The sequence below is a fragment of the Pelodiscus sinensis genome, chromosome 5, assembly GCF_049634645.1.
Source record: "Pelodiscus sinensis isolate JC-2024 chromosome 5, ASM4963464v1, whole genome shotgun sequence".
Taxonomy (NCBI): Eukaryota; Metazoa; Chordata; order Testudines; family Trionychidae; genus Pelodiscus; species Pelodiscus sinensis.
The window spans coordinates 10,791,911-10,814,385 of record NC_134715.1 but is presented as its reverse complement, the minus strand read 5'-3'; the positions used below and the strand labels follow the sequence as shown (position 1 = coordinate 10,814,385).

At 44.2% G+C, this 22,475-nt stretch overlaps 1 protein-coding gene across 2 annotated transcripts in view; it reads left to right on the top strand.

Annotated features, from left to right (window-relative positions):
• RASGEF1B (RasGEF domain family member 1B) overlaps window positions 1-7,325 on the top strand; it is a 327,667-nt gene extending 320,342 nt beyond the window's left edge. For both annotated transcript variants that reach the window (XM_075929472.1, XM_075929473.1), the window contains 4 exons: window positions 2,316-2,411; window positions 3,413-3,536; window positions 4,215-4,287; window positions 6,018-7,325. In XM_075929472.1, coding sequence (XP_075785587.1) covers window positions 2,316-2,411; window positions 3,413-3,536; window positions 4,215-4,287; window positions 6,018-6,042 — 318 coding nt within the window. In that variant the 3' untranslated portion in view covers window positions 6,043-7,325. The remainder of the gene's footprint in view (window positions 1-2,315; window positions 2,412-3,412; window positions 3,537-4,214; window positions 4,288-6,017) is intronic.
• The last annotated feature ends 15,150 nt before the right edge of the window (window positions 7,326-22,475 follow it).

The window sequence follows — 22,475 nt, the reverse complement described above, 5'->3', positions numbered from 1 at the left end:
AGTATTCTTGGGCTTTGGCAAAAATTGAAAAACAAACAACAAACTAAACCCCAAACTGTTTCAAATCTCATGGGATTTTACTAATTTTAAATAGTGCCAACAAACCCCAGTTCTCTTACTTATTTTGTGCATGTTGGGTCAGCCTACAGGATCAGAATCCCCAGTAGCATAATAAGATTTAGGCAGATGGGTTGATTTAGTTGGGATTGATCCTGCCTTGGGCAAGGGGCTAGACTTGATGACCTCCTGAGGTGTCTTCCAGCTCTATGATTCTATGAGCTGTGTAAAAATACTCTGTTCTAATGTTTGACTTTGTGTAGGGTCAACTCCGTACCTTGTGTCTGACCCCTCAAATGTCTGGGGAATGTCGAGAGTAGCATTTGTAACTTGAGTCAAAATGGGGAACATGAGTGTTAATCTAATAGTGCACAAGTCTCTTCTCTGTATGGCCTTTACCAGTTTAGCTTTAAAGGTGCCTTGCTGCGGTGCATTAGTATGACTAGCCAAGAATTACAGGTTGGTTATGCCAAGCATGCTCTCTTGAAACACAAGAGTGCCTATAATATCATTGAGAAATGGAGGCAAAGAAAGATACAACCTCTTTGCAATAAGCCAGTGTGTGAGACATAACCAGGACTTGGCATACATTAATGCAGAATCTTAGTTGAATCCCTTGAATTTCTCTTGGAAAGGAGCCAAGTAGCTTGCTAACCTTGCACCCACTTAGAGACAAGTTACTAAATAATTCATCAACTTTTATAACATTGGCTTTGCATGTCAGGATTAATAAACCCAATCTTCATGCTTATAGAATAAATTTAACTAAAAGGCAGCATACTTAATATGCATTCTGTTCACTTCCATGTTTCGCACTTAAAAATAAAATATGGGTTTTGAGAACTAAGAACCTGTTGGAATACAAATCAAGGTGTGAGATCTTAAGGTCCAAAATCCTGCATACGCCGTGGAGAAAAATCAGTTTCAGGAATCCAAAGAGTTTATTCCTCTGTATTTTTTGTAGAGATGAGTGAAATTTGGAAATTCCAATGTTTTTTCAACGTTTGTTTTGTCCCAAATTGGGACAAAAAAGTTCAGAATTTCTGCTTAACAGAGATGTCTAATGGGAGCTGTAGTTCAGAACCCTGGAGTCACCATTCTTCCAGCTGAGTCATGTTCCCAAGCCAGACCTCTGTCTCCTTTGAGATGGAGGTCTGGCTGTAGTCCAGTCTTGTGACTCCCATAATGTGCCATAGAAAGCGTGGTCATGAGGAAATCTGTATCACGTTATGGCACAATTAGCTGTCTAGGAAATGCAGTACTTCTGCTCAGTTTTCCCATGGAAACGTTTTGACTTTCCAGGAACTGCATTTTCTGTCAGGAAATCATTGACAGATTCCTGACTAGCTCCATTTTTATTAACCATTGACTGAGACAAAGTCATGTGATCTTGTGTAGGTTGGAAAGAGGAGCCATTATAAAAGGATGACAGGTACCTGTTGTGAGACAGGAGCAAATATACCTTGATTATCCCTGACAGATGTTTACCCTGTTCTCCAAGGATGGGGATTCCACAATGCCCCTTAAAAGCCTGTTTCAGTGCTTAAGTATTCTTATAGTTGGCAGATTTTCCTATTAAGTAATCTAAATCTCCCTTGCTACAAATTAAATTCATTACTAATTGTCCTACTTTGAAAGGAGATTGAGGGGCATAGAGCAGAGTCAATAGGGGAAAAAAACTATTCTTCTGTGGTTGCAGAAATCATCTTCATATAGGAGCACTATCGTCAGCCCTTTGGGCTTAATTGCTGTTGATCATTTTTTCAGCTCTCTATAGCAGTCTAACTCGAGCATCCAGGTACCTGTTTAAAATGCACAAACAAGGAGTGGGTACCTCGGAGTTTATACATTCTGGAGTCTGCAAGCATGTGTGAGGAAAGGTCAAACAAGTGAGGGCCACTATAATAGGCAGACAGTTGTCACACCAAAGGTAGTGAACGTACATTGTGTCCTCAACTGACAAGAATAGCCAGGTAAATAGAGTAATTGCAATTCTGAGAACACTACAGGGTTTACAAAGACAGAGTGTATGGAAGAAGTTGGGGCAAAGAAAGAAGGTGGAACTGATATGAAACTAAAGAGTGGGATGATATCTATCATACTTCAAACATTATAAAATGCAGCATGCCCTCAAGATGAAAGGAAAACTGGTGGACTTTGCAGTTTTTAAACAATATGACTTAATTTTTCATACATGTGATATTACCGTTTTCTCAGTTCTTTGCCATAGTAATGGTGGAATCGTGTTCTTTCTTTAGATCGTGATACCTTTCTTCAGTCTCTTAATCAAAGACATTTACTTTCTCAACGAGGGCTGTGCCAATCGCCTCCCAAATGGCCATGTCAATTTTGAAGTGAGTAGAAGGTTTTATTTAGACCTTGATGGTTTTGATCCTGTTTTAATTGGGAACAAAATTAGGCCCATGTTTAGTATGTTTACCAGTTATTATTAGAGATGGTCAGAAATCTTGATGGAATGCTTTTCTGCCCCCCAAAAGGGAGGGGGGTTGGCAAAATTAAAACATTTTGCAGAAATGTGTCAGTGTTGCCCGTTCTTTGATAGGGATGGTAGAAACGCCACAATTATCTGTTTTGATAGTTTCAATTCATTTTTATCTAAATTTAAATTATGAAATTCAAGTATTTATATAACTTAATATACTAGAAGTCAAAACTTTGTTCTGCAGGAAATATTGATATTTCAGCCTCTCCTTCCAAATTGGAACTAACTTTTTGAAACATCAGAACTTCCCATGGAATGAAAATTCTAGTTCCTGACCATCTTGGCTACAATCCATTGCTTATAGGGGTATCTTTATGGAATGCCTTTGTTTAAGGGTGACCCAAACAACCGTGAAGATTGATCAAAAAACTTTAAATAAAATATTTTACTGTTGGAAAATGACATTTTCCACAATTTCAATTTTGACATATATATTTTAGTTGAACTTTCTTTCCATCGTGGAAAAATCTAAATTTTGGGAGTCAACAAAGGGAAACTTAAACATTTGAATTTGGGAACATCAAAATGTTTGGTGTGGGTCAAAATGTGAAAATGAAACATCTAGACCATCTAAATTGGCTTTTTCCCTAAACTTTTCATTCTGAAAAAAATTATTTTAATATGGGTGTTGTATCAATTTGACACACAAAATAAACATGTAAATATTAGGATTTCCTGAAGGGGATAGAAATGCAGTTTTCCCATCCCTCTTGTGATAGTTACTGCTTGAAATTCTGACTGGAAATGAGCCTACTTCAAACCCAGATTAATTTTTCTAAGTTTTTAATCAAGCAGATTGCTAAAGTTGATACATCTTTGGATTTTTTTGTTTTCCCCACTTTCCGTTTATAGAAATTTTGGGAGTTAGCGAAACAAGTGAGTGAGTTTATGACGTGGAAGCAAGTGGAGTGCCCGTTTGAGAGGGACCGAAAGATTCTGCAACACTTGCTCACTGTCCCAGTGTTCAGTGAAGATGGTAAGGAATCCGGTGTGCTCTACTTTTCAACTGATCACGTGCCAGATACTGCTTCATGTCTTCCTGGGTTAAATTATATCTTTTGAAGGGACATCTAGTCCTGGAACTTATTTACACATCTAAACATGATCTATAAATTACAGCGGTCCCAGACGAACACAAGGAACAAGAGTGACCTTTTCAAATTGTGTGTTCTCTGAAAAGTGGCTTTGTTCCCTTCATCTGTTTAAAAAAAAAAGAGAGATGTATAAGGAATAGAAAAACAAATAAGAATTGGGAAGCTTGTCCACAAAAACATAATCCAAAGTGAATGTATTTGCTTTGCCTTTAAGGATGCTTTGACCTAGGGATGCTGCTAGAAAAGCAATTGGGACTTAGCAAATTTGCGTTGTGAGCAAAAGACAATGAGCTCAGACCTTTCTTTTACAAGTGCTCACTTCTACTCGCTTGAATTTCTTCTTTTTCCTGAGGAGAGTCTTTGTTCTCATGTCCTTTTTGTTAGTATTGTCTGAATACAATTGTGAGTAACTGTGTGCTTTTGGTAATGCAACTGGGGAGCCATAATCTCGTGGCTGGTTAATATAAAGAAATCTTATTTTGCTGCAGGGCTCTTTAAGAAAACGGTGGATTTTCAGAATGCCAGTAGCACTAACATGATGTTCTTCCCTTTGATTTCAGCACTTTACTTGGCTTCCTATGAAAGTGAAGGTCCTGAGAATCACATTGAAAAGGACAGATGGAAGGCTCTAAGGTTTGTGTCAGAGGTTACTGGCGTCAGTAAATCAACAGAATGAGATGTAGCATTGGACAGTTACAAACCAAATGATACGTTATACACATCAACAGATGGGACAGAGTGTCAAGTTAAAATCATTGTTCAGCTTCTGGATTTTCTGGAAGAATTAGTCCAGCCACTTCTTATTTATCTTGCCCCCAAGGGATTGAGAATGTAGCTTAATTTTAAATTCAGATATCCTGCCCAATGCAGTTTAGTAAAACCTCTCTAAAGTTTTGGAAAGCCTTTCTCACCAATGCTGTGAGCTCTAGTGTTCAAATTAACCGTCTTTTTCTGAGAGAGTTTGGATCCTAAACCCAGAGAGTGTGTTTGGCTGATTCCATTTGAAAAAGGGTGATTTAACTTTGGTATCCAGGTAGGAAAACAGAATTTGGGATGTCTTATACCTATCTACTCCTCTGCTGCTGGCGCTGGAACCAGCGTAGTGAGTTCATTCCCTTTCATATTCTTATTCATAGAGAGATGGATGGACAGGACTGGAGGGTTTGGACAGCTGCTTTAAACTTGGTAATAACTTTATTGTAATGGAGGATTCAGGGCCAGCCTTAAGCATAAGCAACTTGTCATCCTCAGCAGCTCATAGCTCATGTTAGTTCCTCTGGTAGCGGAAGCAGAGGGAAAAGCTCACAAAGCCTGTTGTGGGGTTGCTTTCAGTTGTTTCTAGTCCTGGCACCCCACCCCCCCTTCTTTCCATCAGGGAAAGTGCCCAGGACTCAATTTTCTCCAGTATGCCCGCTGGCAGTACATGCCTCCCTGGCTCGAGGTCCCATCCCTGGTGTAATATATTTTCTAGGGCTGTCAATTGATGTGCATTATCGCCTGCGATTAACTCGGAAGGATTAATGCTTTTTTTTTTTTAAACACGTTAATCGCAGGCGTTAATGCTGCGCTGCCTGTTTGAAGTGCCACTCTGGCACTTCAAAGGGGCAGCGCATTAGGAGCCTGGGATCAGCTGGAGTGCCCAGCAGATCCCTGGCTTTGTGTTGCACTGCCCCTTTGAAGCACCAGTTGGGCGCTTCAAAGGGGCAGCGGTGCATGGAGCCCGGAGCTGACCCCAGGCTCCCACAGTGCTGCCCACTGAAAATGCTGAGGCGGCCTTTCCAAGGGGCAGCACTGTATGGAGCCGGGGTCAGCGGGGTACTCCAGCTGATCCCAGACTCCTGCATTGCTGCCCCTTTGAAAATCCGCCTCTGCGCAGCGTTTCAAAGGGGCAGTGCACACGATTAATTGTGATTAAATTTTTAAATTCCTTGACAGCCCTAATATTTTCTGTTCTTGTCCACTCTTCAGTGTCCCAGTGGGTGTACTAGAAAGCATTCTGCGGCTTAGAGTTCTTTGTGGTTTTGTTTTCAATGCAAGCACACGGTTGCTTTTCACCTGGTTTCTGCGGTAGGCACTTTTTTTTTCTCACTTGTGTATCAGGGGACACTTTACACTTCAGTGTGACAAGTGCCAATCCATTGGCGAGGGAAAGCTCTAACTCTGCCAATGGATGGCTGGGGATGCACACACCCAAAGCTGATTAGACACAGAGACAGAACAACAGCAAGTCTGGCCCTAAAAACCTGCCAGAACACATGACAAGAATGCCGAAAGCTGAGGTCAGCATTTTAGAAGATAGTCAGAACCTCTCTGACAATTGTGGCATCATTCTGAGCGCTGCTGTTTTCTCTCTCTCTCTTTAGGTCAACACTTTTAGGCAGGGTGTAACATGTGAGATGCCTGCTGCTCCTGCCGCTGCTGTGTGATGTGCACTAGGAAGGGCCCCAGTTTGGTTTATTTTATGTGTGTACCGAATGGTTTGGATGTGATGAGAACTGTGCAGCCAATTGAGACATCACGTCAGTCCACATAAAACAAGAACAGGCCACGTCTGAGATCCGACAGATCAAGTTAAATCACAACTCACTTGGCTATTGATTGAGGACAGGAATGACAGAACCCTTTGAAGATCTCCAATTCCTTGTATGAATCATTTCAGAACATCTGGATGGAATTTCTCTTTGTTTTGCTGGAGCTTGCTGCTACTAAGACTTTCCTGGTTTGGTACTGGATTTTAGGGCTTTCCGTTCCTCCAGCTGCATCCCAAATCTGATTTGGAAGAACTTCCACTGAATATAGCCAGCAGCTCAGCTTGAGTCAGCATTGCCGAGAAGGGATAGGACTGGATTAAAAAAACCGTGGCTGCTGTGGGGACTCCCCTTTCCCATTTTAATGATACTTATTTTTTGTTTGTTTTTCCATAATGTTTTTGAGTTGGCTGCTGGTTGGCAAACTCATTGTCATTGTAAGTTATATTTAAAAGAAGTAATAATAAAATCAGTGCTGTGGTAGGAAATTCAGGCACTAGAAAAATACAGTAACTATGTAGCTGAGACTATCTTACATCTTCTAGTAAGGTGTTTTGTTTTTTTTCTTGCAGCTATTTATCACCTGTTTTCTAGACATTCATATATTTTTACTGTAGCCTTTTGTTACTCTAAATGTCCATACTTAACTACTACTTTATTAAGTTGAGCAATCTGGCTGCTTTTGTTTTCTTGAATTCTTCTTGTGACAGCTCTGCACAAGCTGCATTACAAATAATATGAAAATCTGTGTTATTTAAGTAATTTTTACAATTGCTTTTTTGGGGGGTAACAACTGGAGTGTGTAATCCAGTTTGACTGAAATTGTAAGATTCTGCGAACAAAAAAGATATCTCCAACTATAACTGTGAACAAAAAAAAAATCTCCTTTTGTGTTTGCTTCCTGGATTATCATTGTTATGACTGTGAAATAGCTCACTTTGTTACACATCTAATATCTCTGTTGTAACTCCAAATACTTAGCCACTGTATTTATCCTAGGAAAAATCCTGGGGAATAAAGAGAAACTGTAGAATTTAGTCTGCCCTAGATGGGAAGTCACATGCTAAAAAAGGGACATGTTTGTAAACACCATGCCACTATTTAAAAAAAGAAACCAATAAAACCATGTATTTATGTTGTGCAGCAGTTCTCCAGCCTTTCAGATGCGTCTGCCATCTGTCCCCTGTAAGCTACCCATACAGGCCCTTGCTTCATCCTGACTGAGGCAAGCAATGAAGCCCACGTATAAGTATCGTCTCTGGACTGGCAAATTGTCCTGATTTGCCAGCTGCCGAATGGTACAAGGTGATTGATATGTTTCAGTGGGGTCAGCAAAATGCAAGGCGCTTAGGTGGTGAAGGGAGGGTTTTTTTGAAAGAAGGTTGATGGGAGAAGGGAGGGAGATATTGGATTTTTCCTATTAGTCTCTTCCCCCCCCCCCTTTATTCTTTCCTTCTTGCAAGGGAGGCCTCTGAAACTAGCAAACCTAGTTTCCAGCCATCATCAGCTGGTGTCCTGTCCGGACTTCTGGGGAACCTTGAAATGTCCAAGGCAATTTATATTTCTAAAAAGTTACAATATTGGGAACACTTTTACAGTTTTCCCTTTTATAAATATACTAATACTGATCATACGATATTGGAAGGAAGGAAGTTTCCACGGTGAAACACTTTCTGCCTGCAGACACCCACTCTTGGGTTTTTTTGGAGGGGGGGTTGATTTCAGGTAAAGGCAGAGTGGAACAAGGGGCAACTGCACTGTGAAAATAATTTATTCTCCCCTCATGCATTGTGTGACATGGCTAGACTTCTGGGCTGGCTGAGACATGCATTTCTAATGTCTGTCACTGAAATGAAGCCTTGGTAAATAAAAGAAGCAATAGCATTAGGCAACGGCATGAAGTGTGGGTGCTGTATTGTCTATGTGCAGTGTTCTGTGGCACTGGAACAGTTTTTGATGGGGAAGGGGTTGTGCGCTGGGGCCAGCAGCCAGGCCCCTGGGTGGATGCTATGCCGACGGCCAGGATGCCCAAAACTTGGTGCTACAGCACTCCCTGTGCCCCGACTTCCCGCACCCATGGTGATGTTCTTATTGAGAAGTAGATGCATCTAACCAGGATGCTAGGCCTCACTGCCCGGATGTCAGGCAGCAGGTGCAGCAGCATGGGACTCTCCTGTGGAAGTGGATGCAAATTCTATCGCCTCAGGCAAGCTGGAGGCTGCTTATTGTGGCTGTTAATGAGCTTTAGGTTTTGATGATAAAGATGTGAGTCTCATCAGTTTCTCTTCTCCTCCCATGCAGCTCATGTGTTCCCAGGTAAAAGGTCGGAGGGTTCCATAGATGCATCAGAAAGGGGAGGTGGGATGAAAGCCACTCTTAAATGGTAATAGGAAGAGACAGCTGAAGAATTGGGCTCTAAATCTAGGCTGATCTCTAGGGTCACAACTACAGCTTTCACAGGAGTAGTGCTCACTTATGATCCAGCTGAATTTTTCCCACTGGCATTTTAACTTTACCAAATCCAATACAGTTGGATTGATTCCAAGATCTACCTGGTAAGGTGTGTGTGTGTGTGTGTGTGTGTGTGTGTGTGTGTGTGTGTGTGTGTGTGTGTGTGTGTGTGTGTGTGTGTGTGTGTGTGCGCGCGCGCCTACTAATGAGTGACAGACTACAGAGACTCTTTCTCTGCAGTGGCCAACTTCAGAAACAGGTGCCAACCTCCTGATCTTACGGCATTTAGGTAGCAGAGGAGGAGTTTTCAAGTCATCCAACTACTCAAGCATGTGAAATGAAATGCTATTCATCTGAAAGGCAAATAATTCTCAACCTGCTTACTTAGCTTCTCTGGATTCAGTTGCTTTATATTCACCAAGCACTAAAATCCATGCCAGCTCAAAAGGGCAGAGGTTCAGTGCAGCAAGGGAGTGACAGCACCACGCCACTTTCAGTGAAATTACAATGGTGATTTATTTAGAACTTTGGGGTCAATTCGCCAGTGGGCACAAGGTTACCACCAGGGCCTTCAGGATCCATAGAGAATAGTTTCTCCAAACGGGAACTTGTCATTGGGCTGATGGAGCACTCCGTGACCAATACATAAGGCTAAGTCCCTTGCTTTGGATCCAGAGGCATCACCTGATGTGTGACAAATATGTTTGATAGTTGCCCCTGTGATCAAACCAGCAAGCGAAAATACACCAGTAACACCAGGCATCACTGTTGCTCTTGTAACTTCCAAGACTCTCAATCTTGAAAACAAACTAAGATTCCACCAAGAACTGAAAAATGAATCATTTTCGGTAAGAGTCGGCCATGCAAGAACACTCTGAGTAGGGGGTTGCTATAGCGCCCACAGCTGTAGCATCTAACTGCTTTCTAAATTAATTAGTGATACAGAGTGAACGTGCTAGTGTGCCTCTTTTAGGCTATGTCTACACTGCACAGTTATTTCGGACTAAGCTAATCCGGAATAGTTACTCCAAAATAGCTTATTTAGAAATAGAGCATCTACACTTCAGGGGAAGCCTCAAAATTTGTCTGAGGCAGGCTTACCTCATGTAGACATGCTATCTCGATTTAGAGCCCCAGGAGGCTGTGGGCCTGAATCTACACCATGCAGTTGCTGGGAGCGTTAACACCGACTTCAAGGTATGTAGGATGAAGCATTTAATTTAACCATCTCCATTTTAAAAAGAGAGACTATTCAATGTAGAGGCCGGAGGGATTCATATCTGTGGTCCCCTGCCTCCTTCCTCATCTTTGATGGGTTATTTTCAAGATAGAATACGAGGGACATGCTCAAGTAAATCAAGAAGAAAGCCAGGCAGCTTTTCTCAGCACCTGACAAGCTTTAATGTGTCAATTCTTCAGGCAGCCTCGAGAGGCAGGGAAGAGCTAGAGCAGGGGTGGAGGACCTTTTTGGGTCAGAGGTCACTGAGGTGGGCTCTGGGGTGGGGCCAAAACCGAGGGGCTCTATATGTAGGAGGGAACTGCTGGGGAGTGGGTTTGGGGTGTGAGAGAGCAGGGGGCTGGTGAAAATACTGCTCTCGTTTGGAACACATCAGTCAGCGGCAACCCAGCGAATTTGATGTTTATCACAGTTGTTGGCCAAAGCTCATTTTCACTTGCTGTTGTTTATGGTGGAGCCTGCAATGTTGCATTCCAACAAGTCTGAGCTTTCTCTGTAGCCCTTTTCTTTGTTGAATGGGGGGGAGGGGAACTGAATGAATCACTTGGGAAAGGTGGTTCAAAGAAACACACCTTGATCCCACCAGACAGGTAGGGCCACTCTGAACTGACCTGTGTGACCCTGCTATTTCTAACTCTTGCTCTAAATGCACAGAAATATTCTCAAAAGCACTGGTGGGAGGCATTTCATTCACTGCGACGAACCCCATGATGAGTGTGTGTGAAGTAGCCAAACAGATACACCTGGACAAAGTCTGGGTTTTGGGGACTTTGTTTTGTTGGAGGAGGCTCCACTATTTCATAAGGAAACCCCAAAATACGCTAGCCTATCTCCTTTGCAGAGAGTGAAAATGCCTCCCCCAAATTGCTAGTTGCATGTGACACACAACAAGGTAGTTTGCTTAATGCATACAAAAGTAAAGAGTACTCCTGTTTGTTTCAACACTACACTGAAACTCTGCTGCAGGAGGTAGAGTGGTCAGCTGTCCCAATTGCACAGGGACAGTTCCCTATATTTGGGGGTTTGTTCTATTACCTCTCTATTCCAGGAGACTGGACTTGATGACCTCTCAAGGTCTCTTCCAGTTTTAGTATTCTATGGTTGTATGATTCCTTGGCCTTGTTTTTCACACTTGCTATCTGCTCACCCAATCAGTAGGAGCCACTGGAATGTGGAAAATGTGAATTATAGCTGGTGGCAGGTTTTATTTCTCCAGGCTGAGTTAGGGTTTCCTTACAACATCCATTTCCTACTGAGTTCCAAGAGCTCTGGCCAAGCTGTAGGAAAAAGGAGCACTAGAAGAGAAAGAAAAGAGAGGGGACAGGTCAGCACAAACAGCAGTGAACTGGGCATGACTATCATTCCCTTCACAAGTTGTTCCTTGGCAAGGCAGAGTCAGAGTTAACTTGCAGAGATATGTAGCCCCAGATTTTTCAAAAGCAATCAGCATCCATCATTCCCATCTGACATTGGACCTTGGGTGTTAATTTCAAGCCTGAGTACTAACACACTGCAGCTCTGGAAGTTGTTTTTTTGTGGAGCTTTGAAAAAGGAGCAGCAGGTGGGGTGGATGAGACCTCCTCTAGGAGTAGGGAAGGGAAAGAGTTTTTGCCTGTTAAGAAAACTTGTTTTTCTGTAGCTCTGGATTGATCACAGGAAATCTGTGTATCTCTGGGGAATACAGCCTTTTTTTTCTTTTTTTGTGTGCTGGATGTCTGCCTGCCTGCCTGCCTCTTCCTGTTGTTTGTAAGGTGGCTGGAGATGCAATTATGGTAAGGTTGTGTTCTCTTAAATGCAGGGGATGTTTTGGGACTATTAAGGGAGGCCTCCTAAAATAAAAAGGGTCCTTGTTAAGTTAAGGGCTTTGAAAAATCAGGAGTAACTTAAGAACAGAAGTACATGGTAGGAAACCAGTGGGTATGTGTTGTGGTTCTGTCCTGCTACAGGCTTCCTGTGTGATTACAAGTAGGTCATTTAGTTTGGCTGTACTTCATTTTCCCAGTCCATAAAATGGGGTACATGTTTCTCTATCCCACAAAGCTATTATTTGGGGAAAAGCTATTACAAAACTGGATGTCTGCAATGCAGTTTTCATTCATGAAGAGAAGTTGTCTGACAAACAGACCTATATTGTACTAGTAACACTTTGTTTGGTTGCAAGCAAGAACAGAGACTAACAAGCTCCATGTTTCTTTTTTAGAGGTCTGGGATTTCATAGATCAGGAGAGCAAGGAAGAAGGCAAAATTCAGGAGAGATAAGGCAGAGTCTGGGGAAGGAATGATAGAAACATTCTGGAAAACAAGCACTCTGCCTACAAAGAACAAATAATGTAACTTGGGGTTGGGGGAAAGAGGATTTTCTTTCTATGAAAAGAGAATAAATAATTTTAAAAAATCACAAATAAAAATGGAGGGAAAAAAATAGTGGGGAGATGATGTAGAATTAAAAGGAGAGGAATAAGGAAAGCAAGACTTGTAGGTTAGCAAATGCTCCTTATGCTCATCTATTTGATGGTCTAAGATGTCTTCAAAAGAAAGTTTCTGCACACTTTGGGGTAGAGAATGGGATTTCTTTTCTGCAGTTATTTATCAGTAGACTTCAGAAATATTGATAGAGCGAGTCACTATTGATAAATACATGCAGAAAAATTAAAAGGAACCTAAAATTCAGTCGAGTGCTCCAGGAAATGAAAAACTAGCAGTTTGTTTGGAAACCTGCCTCTGTATAGAACTTACCATATATACTCAAATATAATCCCATTTGTTCATAAGCCGACCTCCCAAGTTACAGAAAAAAATACTAAAAAGTCAATGACCTGTTTATAAGCCAACTCAGTAATGATGGTTTACAAACTTCTGGTCCCAGCTCGTCAGTGTAAGCCGCTGGCATGTTGGGATGTTTTGTTTACCTGAAGCCTTTGCAGGCTCCTAGAGTCTGTGATTTGCTGTTTCTGGCCAACAGAAGTGGTGGGAAATGGCAGCCAGCATGTTCCTCAGCACATGCTGCTTCCCATGGCTCCCATTGGCTATTGGTCACTGTTCTCAGCCAATGGGAGCTGCAAAAGCAGTGCAGACCTGCCATTTCCCATTGCTGCCATTGACCCAGAATGTCAGACAGCAGCAAGTGGGAGTTGAGAGGCGCTCTGCCTGCAGACACTCCAGGTACATAAAACATCCCAGCATGCTGGTGGTTTGCCCTGCCGGGCTGGGAACTGCAGTTTCCCTAGTGGGGGAAAAAAATGTGAAGCACAATGACGTGATCATAAGCCGACCCCGCTCTTTACAGTGTGATTTTTTTTTTTTAACCAAAAAAAATTGGCATATGATGGAGTATAAATGGTACTTTAATATTCTGAAGCCAAGGAAGTAGCCAGCCGCTCGGAGGTCACGTGCTTTGTTAAAATAAGTCAGTTCAACCTGGAGAAACAGGATTATTTCAGTGCTGCACCCCAGCACCGCAAGGCCTTAGTGTGAGGAACGGGGCACTGACGCTACCTGCTCTGTGGACACCCCGAGGAATTCCAGACACTCACCCGCAATGGCCCCGTGGCTAAGGCACCAATGCAGGAGTTTAGAGACCAGTGTTCAAGGCCCCTCTTTATCACAGACTTCCTGGCTTTCCCCAGGAAAATCACTTTAAGCTTCAGTTCTCTATCTTTAAAATGGGGAGAATAGCACTTCCCAGGCTCCCGGGGGGTAGAGAGTACATTAAAGAAACTGGTTCTGGGGCCAGGGAATCACCTTGGATACACAGACTCCTTTTCCTGAACACTGCGCAGGCTTTATTATAAATAAGTTCTTGAGCCCCGGCCTCTACTTGAATGAACTAGGGCCATTTCCAGCACTTTGCCCCCTGCTTTGACCAAATGTTTTGGCCATTTCCAAGCAGCTGATGCAATAATAATCACTTTCCATACATATGTCACCATATGTGACTTTTTTTTCCTCTTTTTATTTCATCTTGAATAGTTCCTGTGGGGGATCTACTAGCACAGTCTGGCATTTCAGGTGGGGGTGTTACTGTGTTTCAGAGGAGATGTCAATGACTAACTATGACAGGAAATATTCTGGGGTTCTTTGTGAGGGAAAGGGTATTTAATACTCTAAAATTCTTCATGGCAAAGGCAGGCCTTTGTAGCAACAAAAAGGGTTTTTTAGCGAGGCTACTGGACACAGACCCTGTAATTCAATCTCGGTCTCCTGTTCTCAGACTGTCTACAGGCAGCCTGTGCTGTTGTGTGTCATCACACAGTTCCTCTAAGTCATCTGAAGAAGTGGACTGTGCCCACAAAAGCTCATGATACCATCTACATGTTTTGTTAGTCTGTACAGGATAAACTTAAACACATTCAGATATTTCTTCTGCAACCTAACTGGGCTGGGCATTTTTGCTTTTTTGCTTCACTTCTACTCTTAAACTGTTTTATAGTGTTTGTTTGGTGGGGGGGAACAAACTAAAACAAAACTCCTAGGCTACGTCTAGACTGGCATGATTTTCCGCAAATGCTTTTCACAGGAAAGTTTTCCATTAAAAGCATTTGCGGAAAAGAGCATCTAGATTGGCACGGACGCTTTTCTGCAAAAGCACTTTTTGCAGAAAAGCGTCCGTGCCAATCTAGACGCTGTTTTGCGCAAGAAAGCCCCGGTCGCCATTTTCGCGATCAGGGCTTTTTTGCGCAAAACAATACCGCGTTTGCGCAAGAGGGCTTTTGCCCAAACGGGAGCAGCATAGCATTTCTGCAAGAACACTGACAATCTTACCTGAGATCATCAGTGTTCTTGCGGAAATACAAACGGCCAGTGTAGACAGTTGACAAGTTTTTCCGCAAAAGCAGCTGCGACTTGCCAGTCTAGACGCAGCCCTATAGTTTTCCAAAAGCTTATATAGATGTTTCTAGTCATAATTATTTCCTGATGTTTCTCATGCCATGAAACACGTAACTCATTTGTGTCTTGAAATCCTGCGTTTGTACATGAGAAACAACATAGCACAGCAACCTAAATTACAGCCAGGACAGAGAATGAGTTTTGCAATTAAACAGTCATCCATAACCATTTAAAAGTAAGGAGAGAGGAAGGAGAAGATCTCATGGCAATGCTCTCCAACCGTACCGCTGCTTTTATTTCCCTATTTACAGCAGCATTGTTCTTCTCTGGCTGATTCAGCAGATGTGACAACACAAGCAAAGCAATTTGCAAGCATTCCCAGGGTGCTGTAAATCAGGCAGCACAGGGTATTAGCTGCAGCAGCAGTAGGGGAAATAGAGCAAAAGCAAATATGTTGCTTGTGGCAGGTCACTGGTGCCACCTGGTGGTTCTGGGCTGGAAAAAGCAAGCACTTTAGGCAAGAAGACTGATAAAGATTAAGCCCTTTCTCATGTTTGGAAAGTCAAATAGTAGTTGGTACTACAATAGCACCTTCTGCCAAGGATGTAAATTATACTGCACATCTGTAGAAGTAGCTATGAAGTTATTTGTGCCATTGGGTTTCTGGGAGATCGGAAGAGATAATAAACCATGTTACATTTCATTCAGCTACCACACCTATTGGGTGGCATTTTGATGTTCCGTGTAACTTTTGAAATGTAGAAGTTATTCTTAGCTGCTGGGTACATAGTACAGTATGATTAATTGGGCAGCTCTTGTTTTTAGCTTGTTTCCTTTTAGGTAATAACTATCAGATGTAGCCGTTATTGCTCGCGTCCGTAACTTTTTTTTTTTTTTTTTTTTTTTTTTTTTTTTTTTTAGGGGGTTGGGAGTGCCGGGGAAGCATTGAGGATGGTCGGGGCTCTGTAGCATTGGGGCTGAGCTGGCCAGGGGCTTCCCCCGGAGGATGTATGCTAGCTCTGTGCTGCGCTGCTGGAGGGGAGAGGGTGGTGTATGGCAGCAGGTCCCTGTCTTCAGCGCTGGGGCCGAGGACTGGGGGAGTGGTTTGTGCTTGGGATTTGGGGCAGGAGGGCTACTTACTCACAGCCAGTGGCCTGCAACATGCAGAGCCCCGGCCCCCGATGGCCACTCTTTTACAGGCGCAGCTGCCCTCTCTGTGGTCAGTCTGCAGTATAACTGTGCCTCACACTCACTGCCCCCCCTGTGGCCATTGCGGTGCATAACTTTCCCTGTTCTCAGACCCCTTCCTTTCCATGTTATGGAAAACAATCCCATTCCAGGCACGTCCCATTGTTCTGACACAACCAAACCCTGACCTGCCTTTAAGTTAGGAGAAGTGGAAGCTGCCTAGCAAATTTTGTGGTCCTAGCTCTTAGTGATTGAGTGACTGTAAAAGAGTCACGCAGAGTCAGTGCTGTGTGACTGTAAGAGAGCTAGTCATCCTGGACCAGGAGTCAGGTCTGGATTCTGTTACTTTTCTTCAGAGGGGTAATAATTTCATAAAAGTTTCCAAAGTCTGCACTTGATCTCCTCTTTCCTTGAACTCAAGTATCTAACTGAGTTTAAAACTCTGTAGCTGTAACTGCAATGATTCTTTTCTATGTTCCATCTACCACAGAACAGTCACATTTCCAAAGACAACAGAAAATCAGTCCTCGTCTGAATTCTTCTCCTCATCTAGTTTGACTCTTCCAGATAAGACCTGTTCCTCTCTCTCCCCACACACCCCTTCAGTCACGTTCGGTTACATGGGCTCTCACACGTTAGCGTTCTCAGCTTATCATTTTTCTCACGAAGCTGATGAAGAGAATATGAGCCTGTGGATAAATGGTGCCCTCTTGTGATGGAAATGAGAAACGAATGAGAAGACGGAAAAGAAAAAAGCAGTCATTCTGGCTATGTCTACACTACGAGTTTTCTCTGCAAAAAATATGTAAATGAGGGACTCTTGCATGAATTGCAATGTCATTTGAATATTTTCTGCCAATCCATTTTTGTGCAAAAACAATCAATGTGAATGTTTTCTTTTTGCACAAAAAACTTTTCCCGCAAGATAGGTATATCTCCTTTTTGGGGGCATCAGGATCTTGCAAAAAAAGGGGGTCTTGTGCAAAAAGAAAGCATCCACACTGCTTGTTTTTGTGCAAAAACAGATTGGCAGAAAATATGCAAATGAGATTGAGGCTCATGCAAACGAGTCCTTCATTTGCATATTTTTGCTGTGAAAACTCTTAGTGTAGACGTAGCCTCTGAAGGCTCATAGTTACACGCTAAGGTCTTTAAGGAGAACACTGAGGAACTTTTAACAAGAGTGTCCACTAGTCTGCAATTCTTTAGAAACTTTCTCCAGAGTAAGTCAGATTTACCTCAGGTCTCTCTGAAGCTGTGTGCTTGGGTGCTGAGGCAGGCCCCTTTAGCTGAGCCTTCCCAGAGCTGAGCTTACCTCAGCGTCTGCATTATGCTGCTGAGGGCTGTGACCCATCTCTGTGTCACTGCTGGAGGAAGCCTGAGAGTCTGGCTCAGCAGGACAGAGCTGAAGGGTGCCCAGGTATCTGAGCGCAGTGGTATTTCAGCACGTTAAGTGGCAAGCCCCAGAGGGTCCCTGTGGCTGAGCCTGTTGCATCACAATCTCACCACTGGAAGGAGGGAAGCAAGGAAGAGAAGTCCTGATCATGCATTTTTGGGCACAGTAACTTCCAATGACCCCTTTCTTTTGAAGCCCTGCTCTCCAAGACCAAGAAAGCACACAAGGTCTGTCAGGAGAGAGTGAAATAAAGACTCCAGCTGTCTTAACCTTTTCAAAGACTGGCCCCTGAAATGTTGGACTCTCCATGTTGTTGTGAGATAATGACCTGCAGAGACCACCACACCGAGGCAGGAGCTGTTCAGTGTTCATACAGTGCACAGTTGGGTCCATGGTTCTGGCTGGAGCTCTGAGGGGATTAGCATCACACACACACACAAATGACAGCAGACTGTGTCGCTCCTTCCTCTTTATATACATGCTCAGGACAGGCATCACGTTCAAAAAGGATAAGTGCAGAAGAGTCCTATGCTTGGGATGGAAGAATCCCAAGCATTGTTACAGGCTGGGGACTGACTGGCTAAGTAGCCGTTCTGCAGAAAAGGACCTGGGGATTACAGTGGATGAGAAGCTGGATATGAGTCAACAGTGTGTCCTTGTAGCCAAGAAGGCTAATGGCATATTAGGTTGCATTAGGAGGAGCAATGCCAGCAGATCTAGAGAAGTGATTATTCCCCTTTATTTGGCTCTGGTGAGGCCTCATCTGGAGTATTGTGTCTAGTTCTGGGCCCCCCACTATAGAAGGGATTTGGAGGCATTGGAGAGGGTCCAGCGGAGGATAACCAAAATGATTAGGGGCTGGAGCACATGACCTACGAGGAGAGGCTGAGGGATTTGGGCTTATTTAGTCTGCAGAAGAGAAGAGTGAGGGGGGATTTGATAGCAGCCTTCAACTTCCTGAAGGGAGATTCCAAAGAGGATGGAGAGAGGCTGTTCCAGTAGTGACGGATGGCAGAACAAGGAACAATGGTCTCAAGTTGCAGTGGGGGAGGTCTAGGTTGGATCTTAGGAAAAACTATGTCCCTAGCAGGGTGGTGAAGCACTGGAAGGGGTTAGCTTGGGAGGTGGTGGAATCTCCATCCCTAGAGGTTTTTAAGTCCTGTCTTGACAATGCCCTGGCTGGGATGATTTAGTTGTGTTGGTTCTGCTTTGGGCAGGGGGCTGGAGTCGACGACCTCCTGAGGTCTCTTCCAGCCCTAGGATTCTATTATCTGAGAGGGGGAGACAGACTCAATGGTTTGTCTGAAGACTCGGCTAATGTTCTAGAGTTCAAATTCCTGTGGGTTCTTGATCAAGACCTAGATTCAATTTCCTGCTCCACCATTGGCTTCCTCTAGCTTTGTGCAAGTCCTTTGGGGCTCATCTAGACTATGCAGAATGGTCGAAAGACGATATGCAAATTCTGATGGAATTTGCATATCTCCTTCCAATTGCATGTTCGAAAGCAGAGCATTCGAAAGTGAAAGTAATTAAGACGCAGCTTTTTCGACGAACCGCCGCCGTGGTGTCTGTGACTGTTCCCTACCTGTCAATGGCTTACGATCTCAGCAAATCACTGCAGCGTTACAGGAGATGCTACATGTCCTGAGATGAGCAGGGCAAAAGTGGTTTTAAACCTCCTTTGTGCCCTCTGGCTTGTGCAAGCACCAAGGACTAATTTGGGCACTGGCATAAGTTAGGAATCCCAGGGCCTGCACTAGAGGAAACTCTTCCCTCAGCTATTGAAGGCCCTTCATGAGACAGGAGCCAGAACCAGCTTCTTTCTCTTGCTCCTTGCTCAGGGTTTGCCACAGCAGCTTATCAACACGGACAACACTGGCAGCAGCTGCCAGGGAAGGTGCCAGGTGGATGCTTATGCTATAACCTACTATGCTCAAGCACGGGACGACTCCTGCATGTGTTTTCAAAACCAGCCACAAGTGAGCCCTTAAAATGAAGTGTTGCATGTGCATTCGGGCCGGCAAGCCCCAATTGCCCTACCAGTCACAGAAGGCCTACACCTGACGGGCAGGAGCAGAACCAAAGCATATTCCTTTAAACTCTAATCAAATGGAAATGGTTCTTCTGCTATAGCATTTGTTTGCTTAGCCCTTTTCCACCCCACAGGTGGGAGTGAGCCCATCACCTTCAGAATAATACAAGTGTTGGGTATTATTTGCAGAAGAGGGGGAAGGGCAGGGGCTTGGCTTCAGGCTGAGGAGGGAGCAGTGGAGTTAACAACAGGAGGTAACATTTCACTAATTTCATCTGGGGCAGCAGAAGCCCTGCAGAGAAAACCCTTTGGCCAGTAAATTCCCCAGAGCTGCTCCTCTACAGATCAGTGTGCTGTGCTGTGTGTGGACAACCACAGACCCAGGTGCCTGTCCGTCATGGGCCAAGTAAAGACACTCTGATCAGGAACGGCTCCTTCCCCCAAGCAATGGACTAATTCAGTTCTCCCCTGTTGTTTTTTCAGCCTACAGGGGAACTGGCTGCTTGTCGATCTTTTAGCAAGGCGCGTTTTGATGGGAATGAACGGCAGAGCTGTAATTTTAAAACATCTTGGACATAAATAGCATCTTGGGAGTTGCCGGCATTGAAAGCTCTCTTCCCACCTCATTGTGTCACATCGTATTACTGCCTGGTGGTTCGCATTAGCCTAGGATGTGGTCTACTGCAGCAGTATCTGACAGGTTAAAAAGTGTGCTGGGGAGGGGGATGTAACGGCACAGAGCCTTTTGCCTCTGATTTAGATCTGGCCTCGCTCAGCAATGTCTGAAAGTCACTGCCATGGGAAGGCTGACGTGAGTCTCTTAATGGCCGTAATCTCGTTCTTAGTGCCCCCAGCACCACGGCCTTGTTGGCGGTCTCAGCCCTCTAGCGCATAAGTCCATTTTTAATTGTCCAGGATCTCTGCTGAGGGGGATGGGTGCAGAATCCGAGTAAGGAAAAGGGCCCATCTCTCGTTAAAGGGGGAGAGAAAAAAAGACGTTCGCCTCTGTTGTGTCATGTTACTTAAGTTAGAATAAAATTGCACGGCCAAGCCCAGGTATCGGTCTAGCTCTTGGAGGTTTATAGGAAGAAACTTTTCCTAGAGGCAGGTTTCCCCATAACTTCAGGTGAAGGGTCCCTCTGAAGCTGCTGGGCTAGATGGACCACCACTCAGGCCCTGTCCGGCAATTCCTGTGACTAGTCTTGGGGTGTCACAAGGCAAAGCTGATGTTCATTAATGTCCCAACTCTTGAGGCTCTTGAGTCACACGTGGCTCTTCCTAGCCCTGTATGTGGCTCTCTTGGAGGGTTTGAGTGGGGCACTGCCTGATATCCAGACATGAATGCAATGGCTGCATGCAGGGGAGGGAGAAAACCTGGCAATTTAGAGCAAAGCAATATGGGCTCAGGCTGCTTCATCTCAAGCCCTCATCTTACAGCCGAATAGCAGCATTGCTTGAAGAGAAACACCGCGGTGAAATCAGAACAGCCTCTCTTCCCATCTAACTAGGCACAAGTCCTTCCTGCACACTCCTGGTTGGCTGTCCCAAGCCAGAAAGGTCAACAATTTACAGGGAGTCCTTTATGAACAGGGTAAGAGACTCACTTGCCCGACCTCTGGATGGGGCTCTGCAGTAGAGATTGGGATAACAGATATTTTCCCCCAGGGACCAGGTTTAGTGAGGGCGGCCTAGTTGGTCCTGAACCCCAAAGGACCAGTGATCCCTATTACTGCCTGACTTGCATCTCTGGCGTCGGTGTCAGACGGCACTAAGAAACACAGATGGATTAAACCAGGCCGTGCACTGGTAGCAAGTAAAGTGACATGACCCTTCAAGTTGACGTGGGTTCTGGCTCCTCGTCTCACCCTTCAAGTAGATGTTCTGATTAATGGAACCATTATTCATTACCATAAGAACGGCCGTACTAGGTCAGACCAAAGGTCCATCTAGCCCAGTATCCTGTCTGCCGACAGTGGCCAGCACCAGGTGCCCCAGAGAGGGTGGACCGAAGACAATGATCAAGCGATTTGTCTCCTGCCATCCTTCTGCAGCCTCTGACAAACAGAGGCCAGGGACACCATTTCTATCCCCCGGCTAATAGCCTTTTATGGACCTAACCTCCATGAAATTATCTAGCTTCTCTTTAAACTCTGTTATAGTCCTAGCCTTCACAGCCTCCTCTGGCAAGGAGTTCCACAGGTTGACTACACGCTGTGTGAAGAAGAACTTTCTTTTATTAGTTTTAAACCTGCTACCCATTAACTTCATTTGGTGTCCTCTAGCTCTTCTATTATGGGAACTAATACATAACTTTTCTTTATTCTTTTATTAAACTTTTATATAAAATATAAATACATATTTTATTTTTTATTATAACTTTTATTTATACTGGACTTGCTTGCCTGGGGTGAGCAGAAGGCTGCAAGACTGACCTACGTCTTTCTGATTCCTTGAGTCAGCTCGAGGAAACTGTGCTGCTTCAGCTACTCGAGACTGGCTGCCCCCACCTCCAGCCCACCACTTGTGATCCCCCCATTTGTAAGTAATCGCAAACAGATGGTTGCTGCAGTGCTGACTCCACCGGCTGGCTGAAGGAAAAGTAACATTGTTGGATGATTTTTTTTTTCTGGGGGCAGTGGGTGTACATCGGGCTCTAACGTTGGCCCAAAGATAAACGAGATGCTCTGGGTCTTCACTGAAAATGGTAAACTAGAGCAAGCAGCTGTGCAAAGCCAGGCAATGGGAGAGGAGAATAGTTCTTGGGTGTGAATTGCAATTATGGTGCTAGTAAGGCTGTCCTGTGCATATGTAACCTCCACACCTGGTGTGTCACTGTCCCATGCAGTGCCACTTAGACCACAGAAACAGATAAGAACTAGAGACCTTTACAGCATAAGCTGCATGCCAACTAGCTTTTAGCTTAGAGGATAGCGGCACCTATACTAAGCTCCCAAAAGTCCCAGGTTCAAATCCACCTGGTGGTGCTTACAAGAGGAGGCTGGTCTGGGGTCTCAACTGAGTCTCTAAAGCTCAGGAGGAGCTACCTCACCTAAGGGAAGTATGTAACCTACACACCTAAGCTGTGTCTACATTGGCACCCTTTTCCGGAAAAGGGTGTATTTTCCACAAGATCCCTGTCTAGACTGGCGCTTTTTTCCGGCA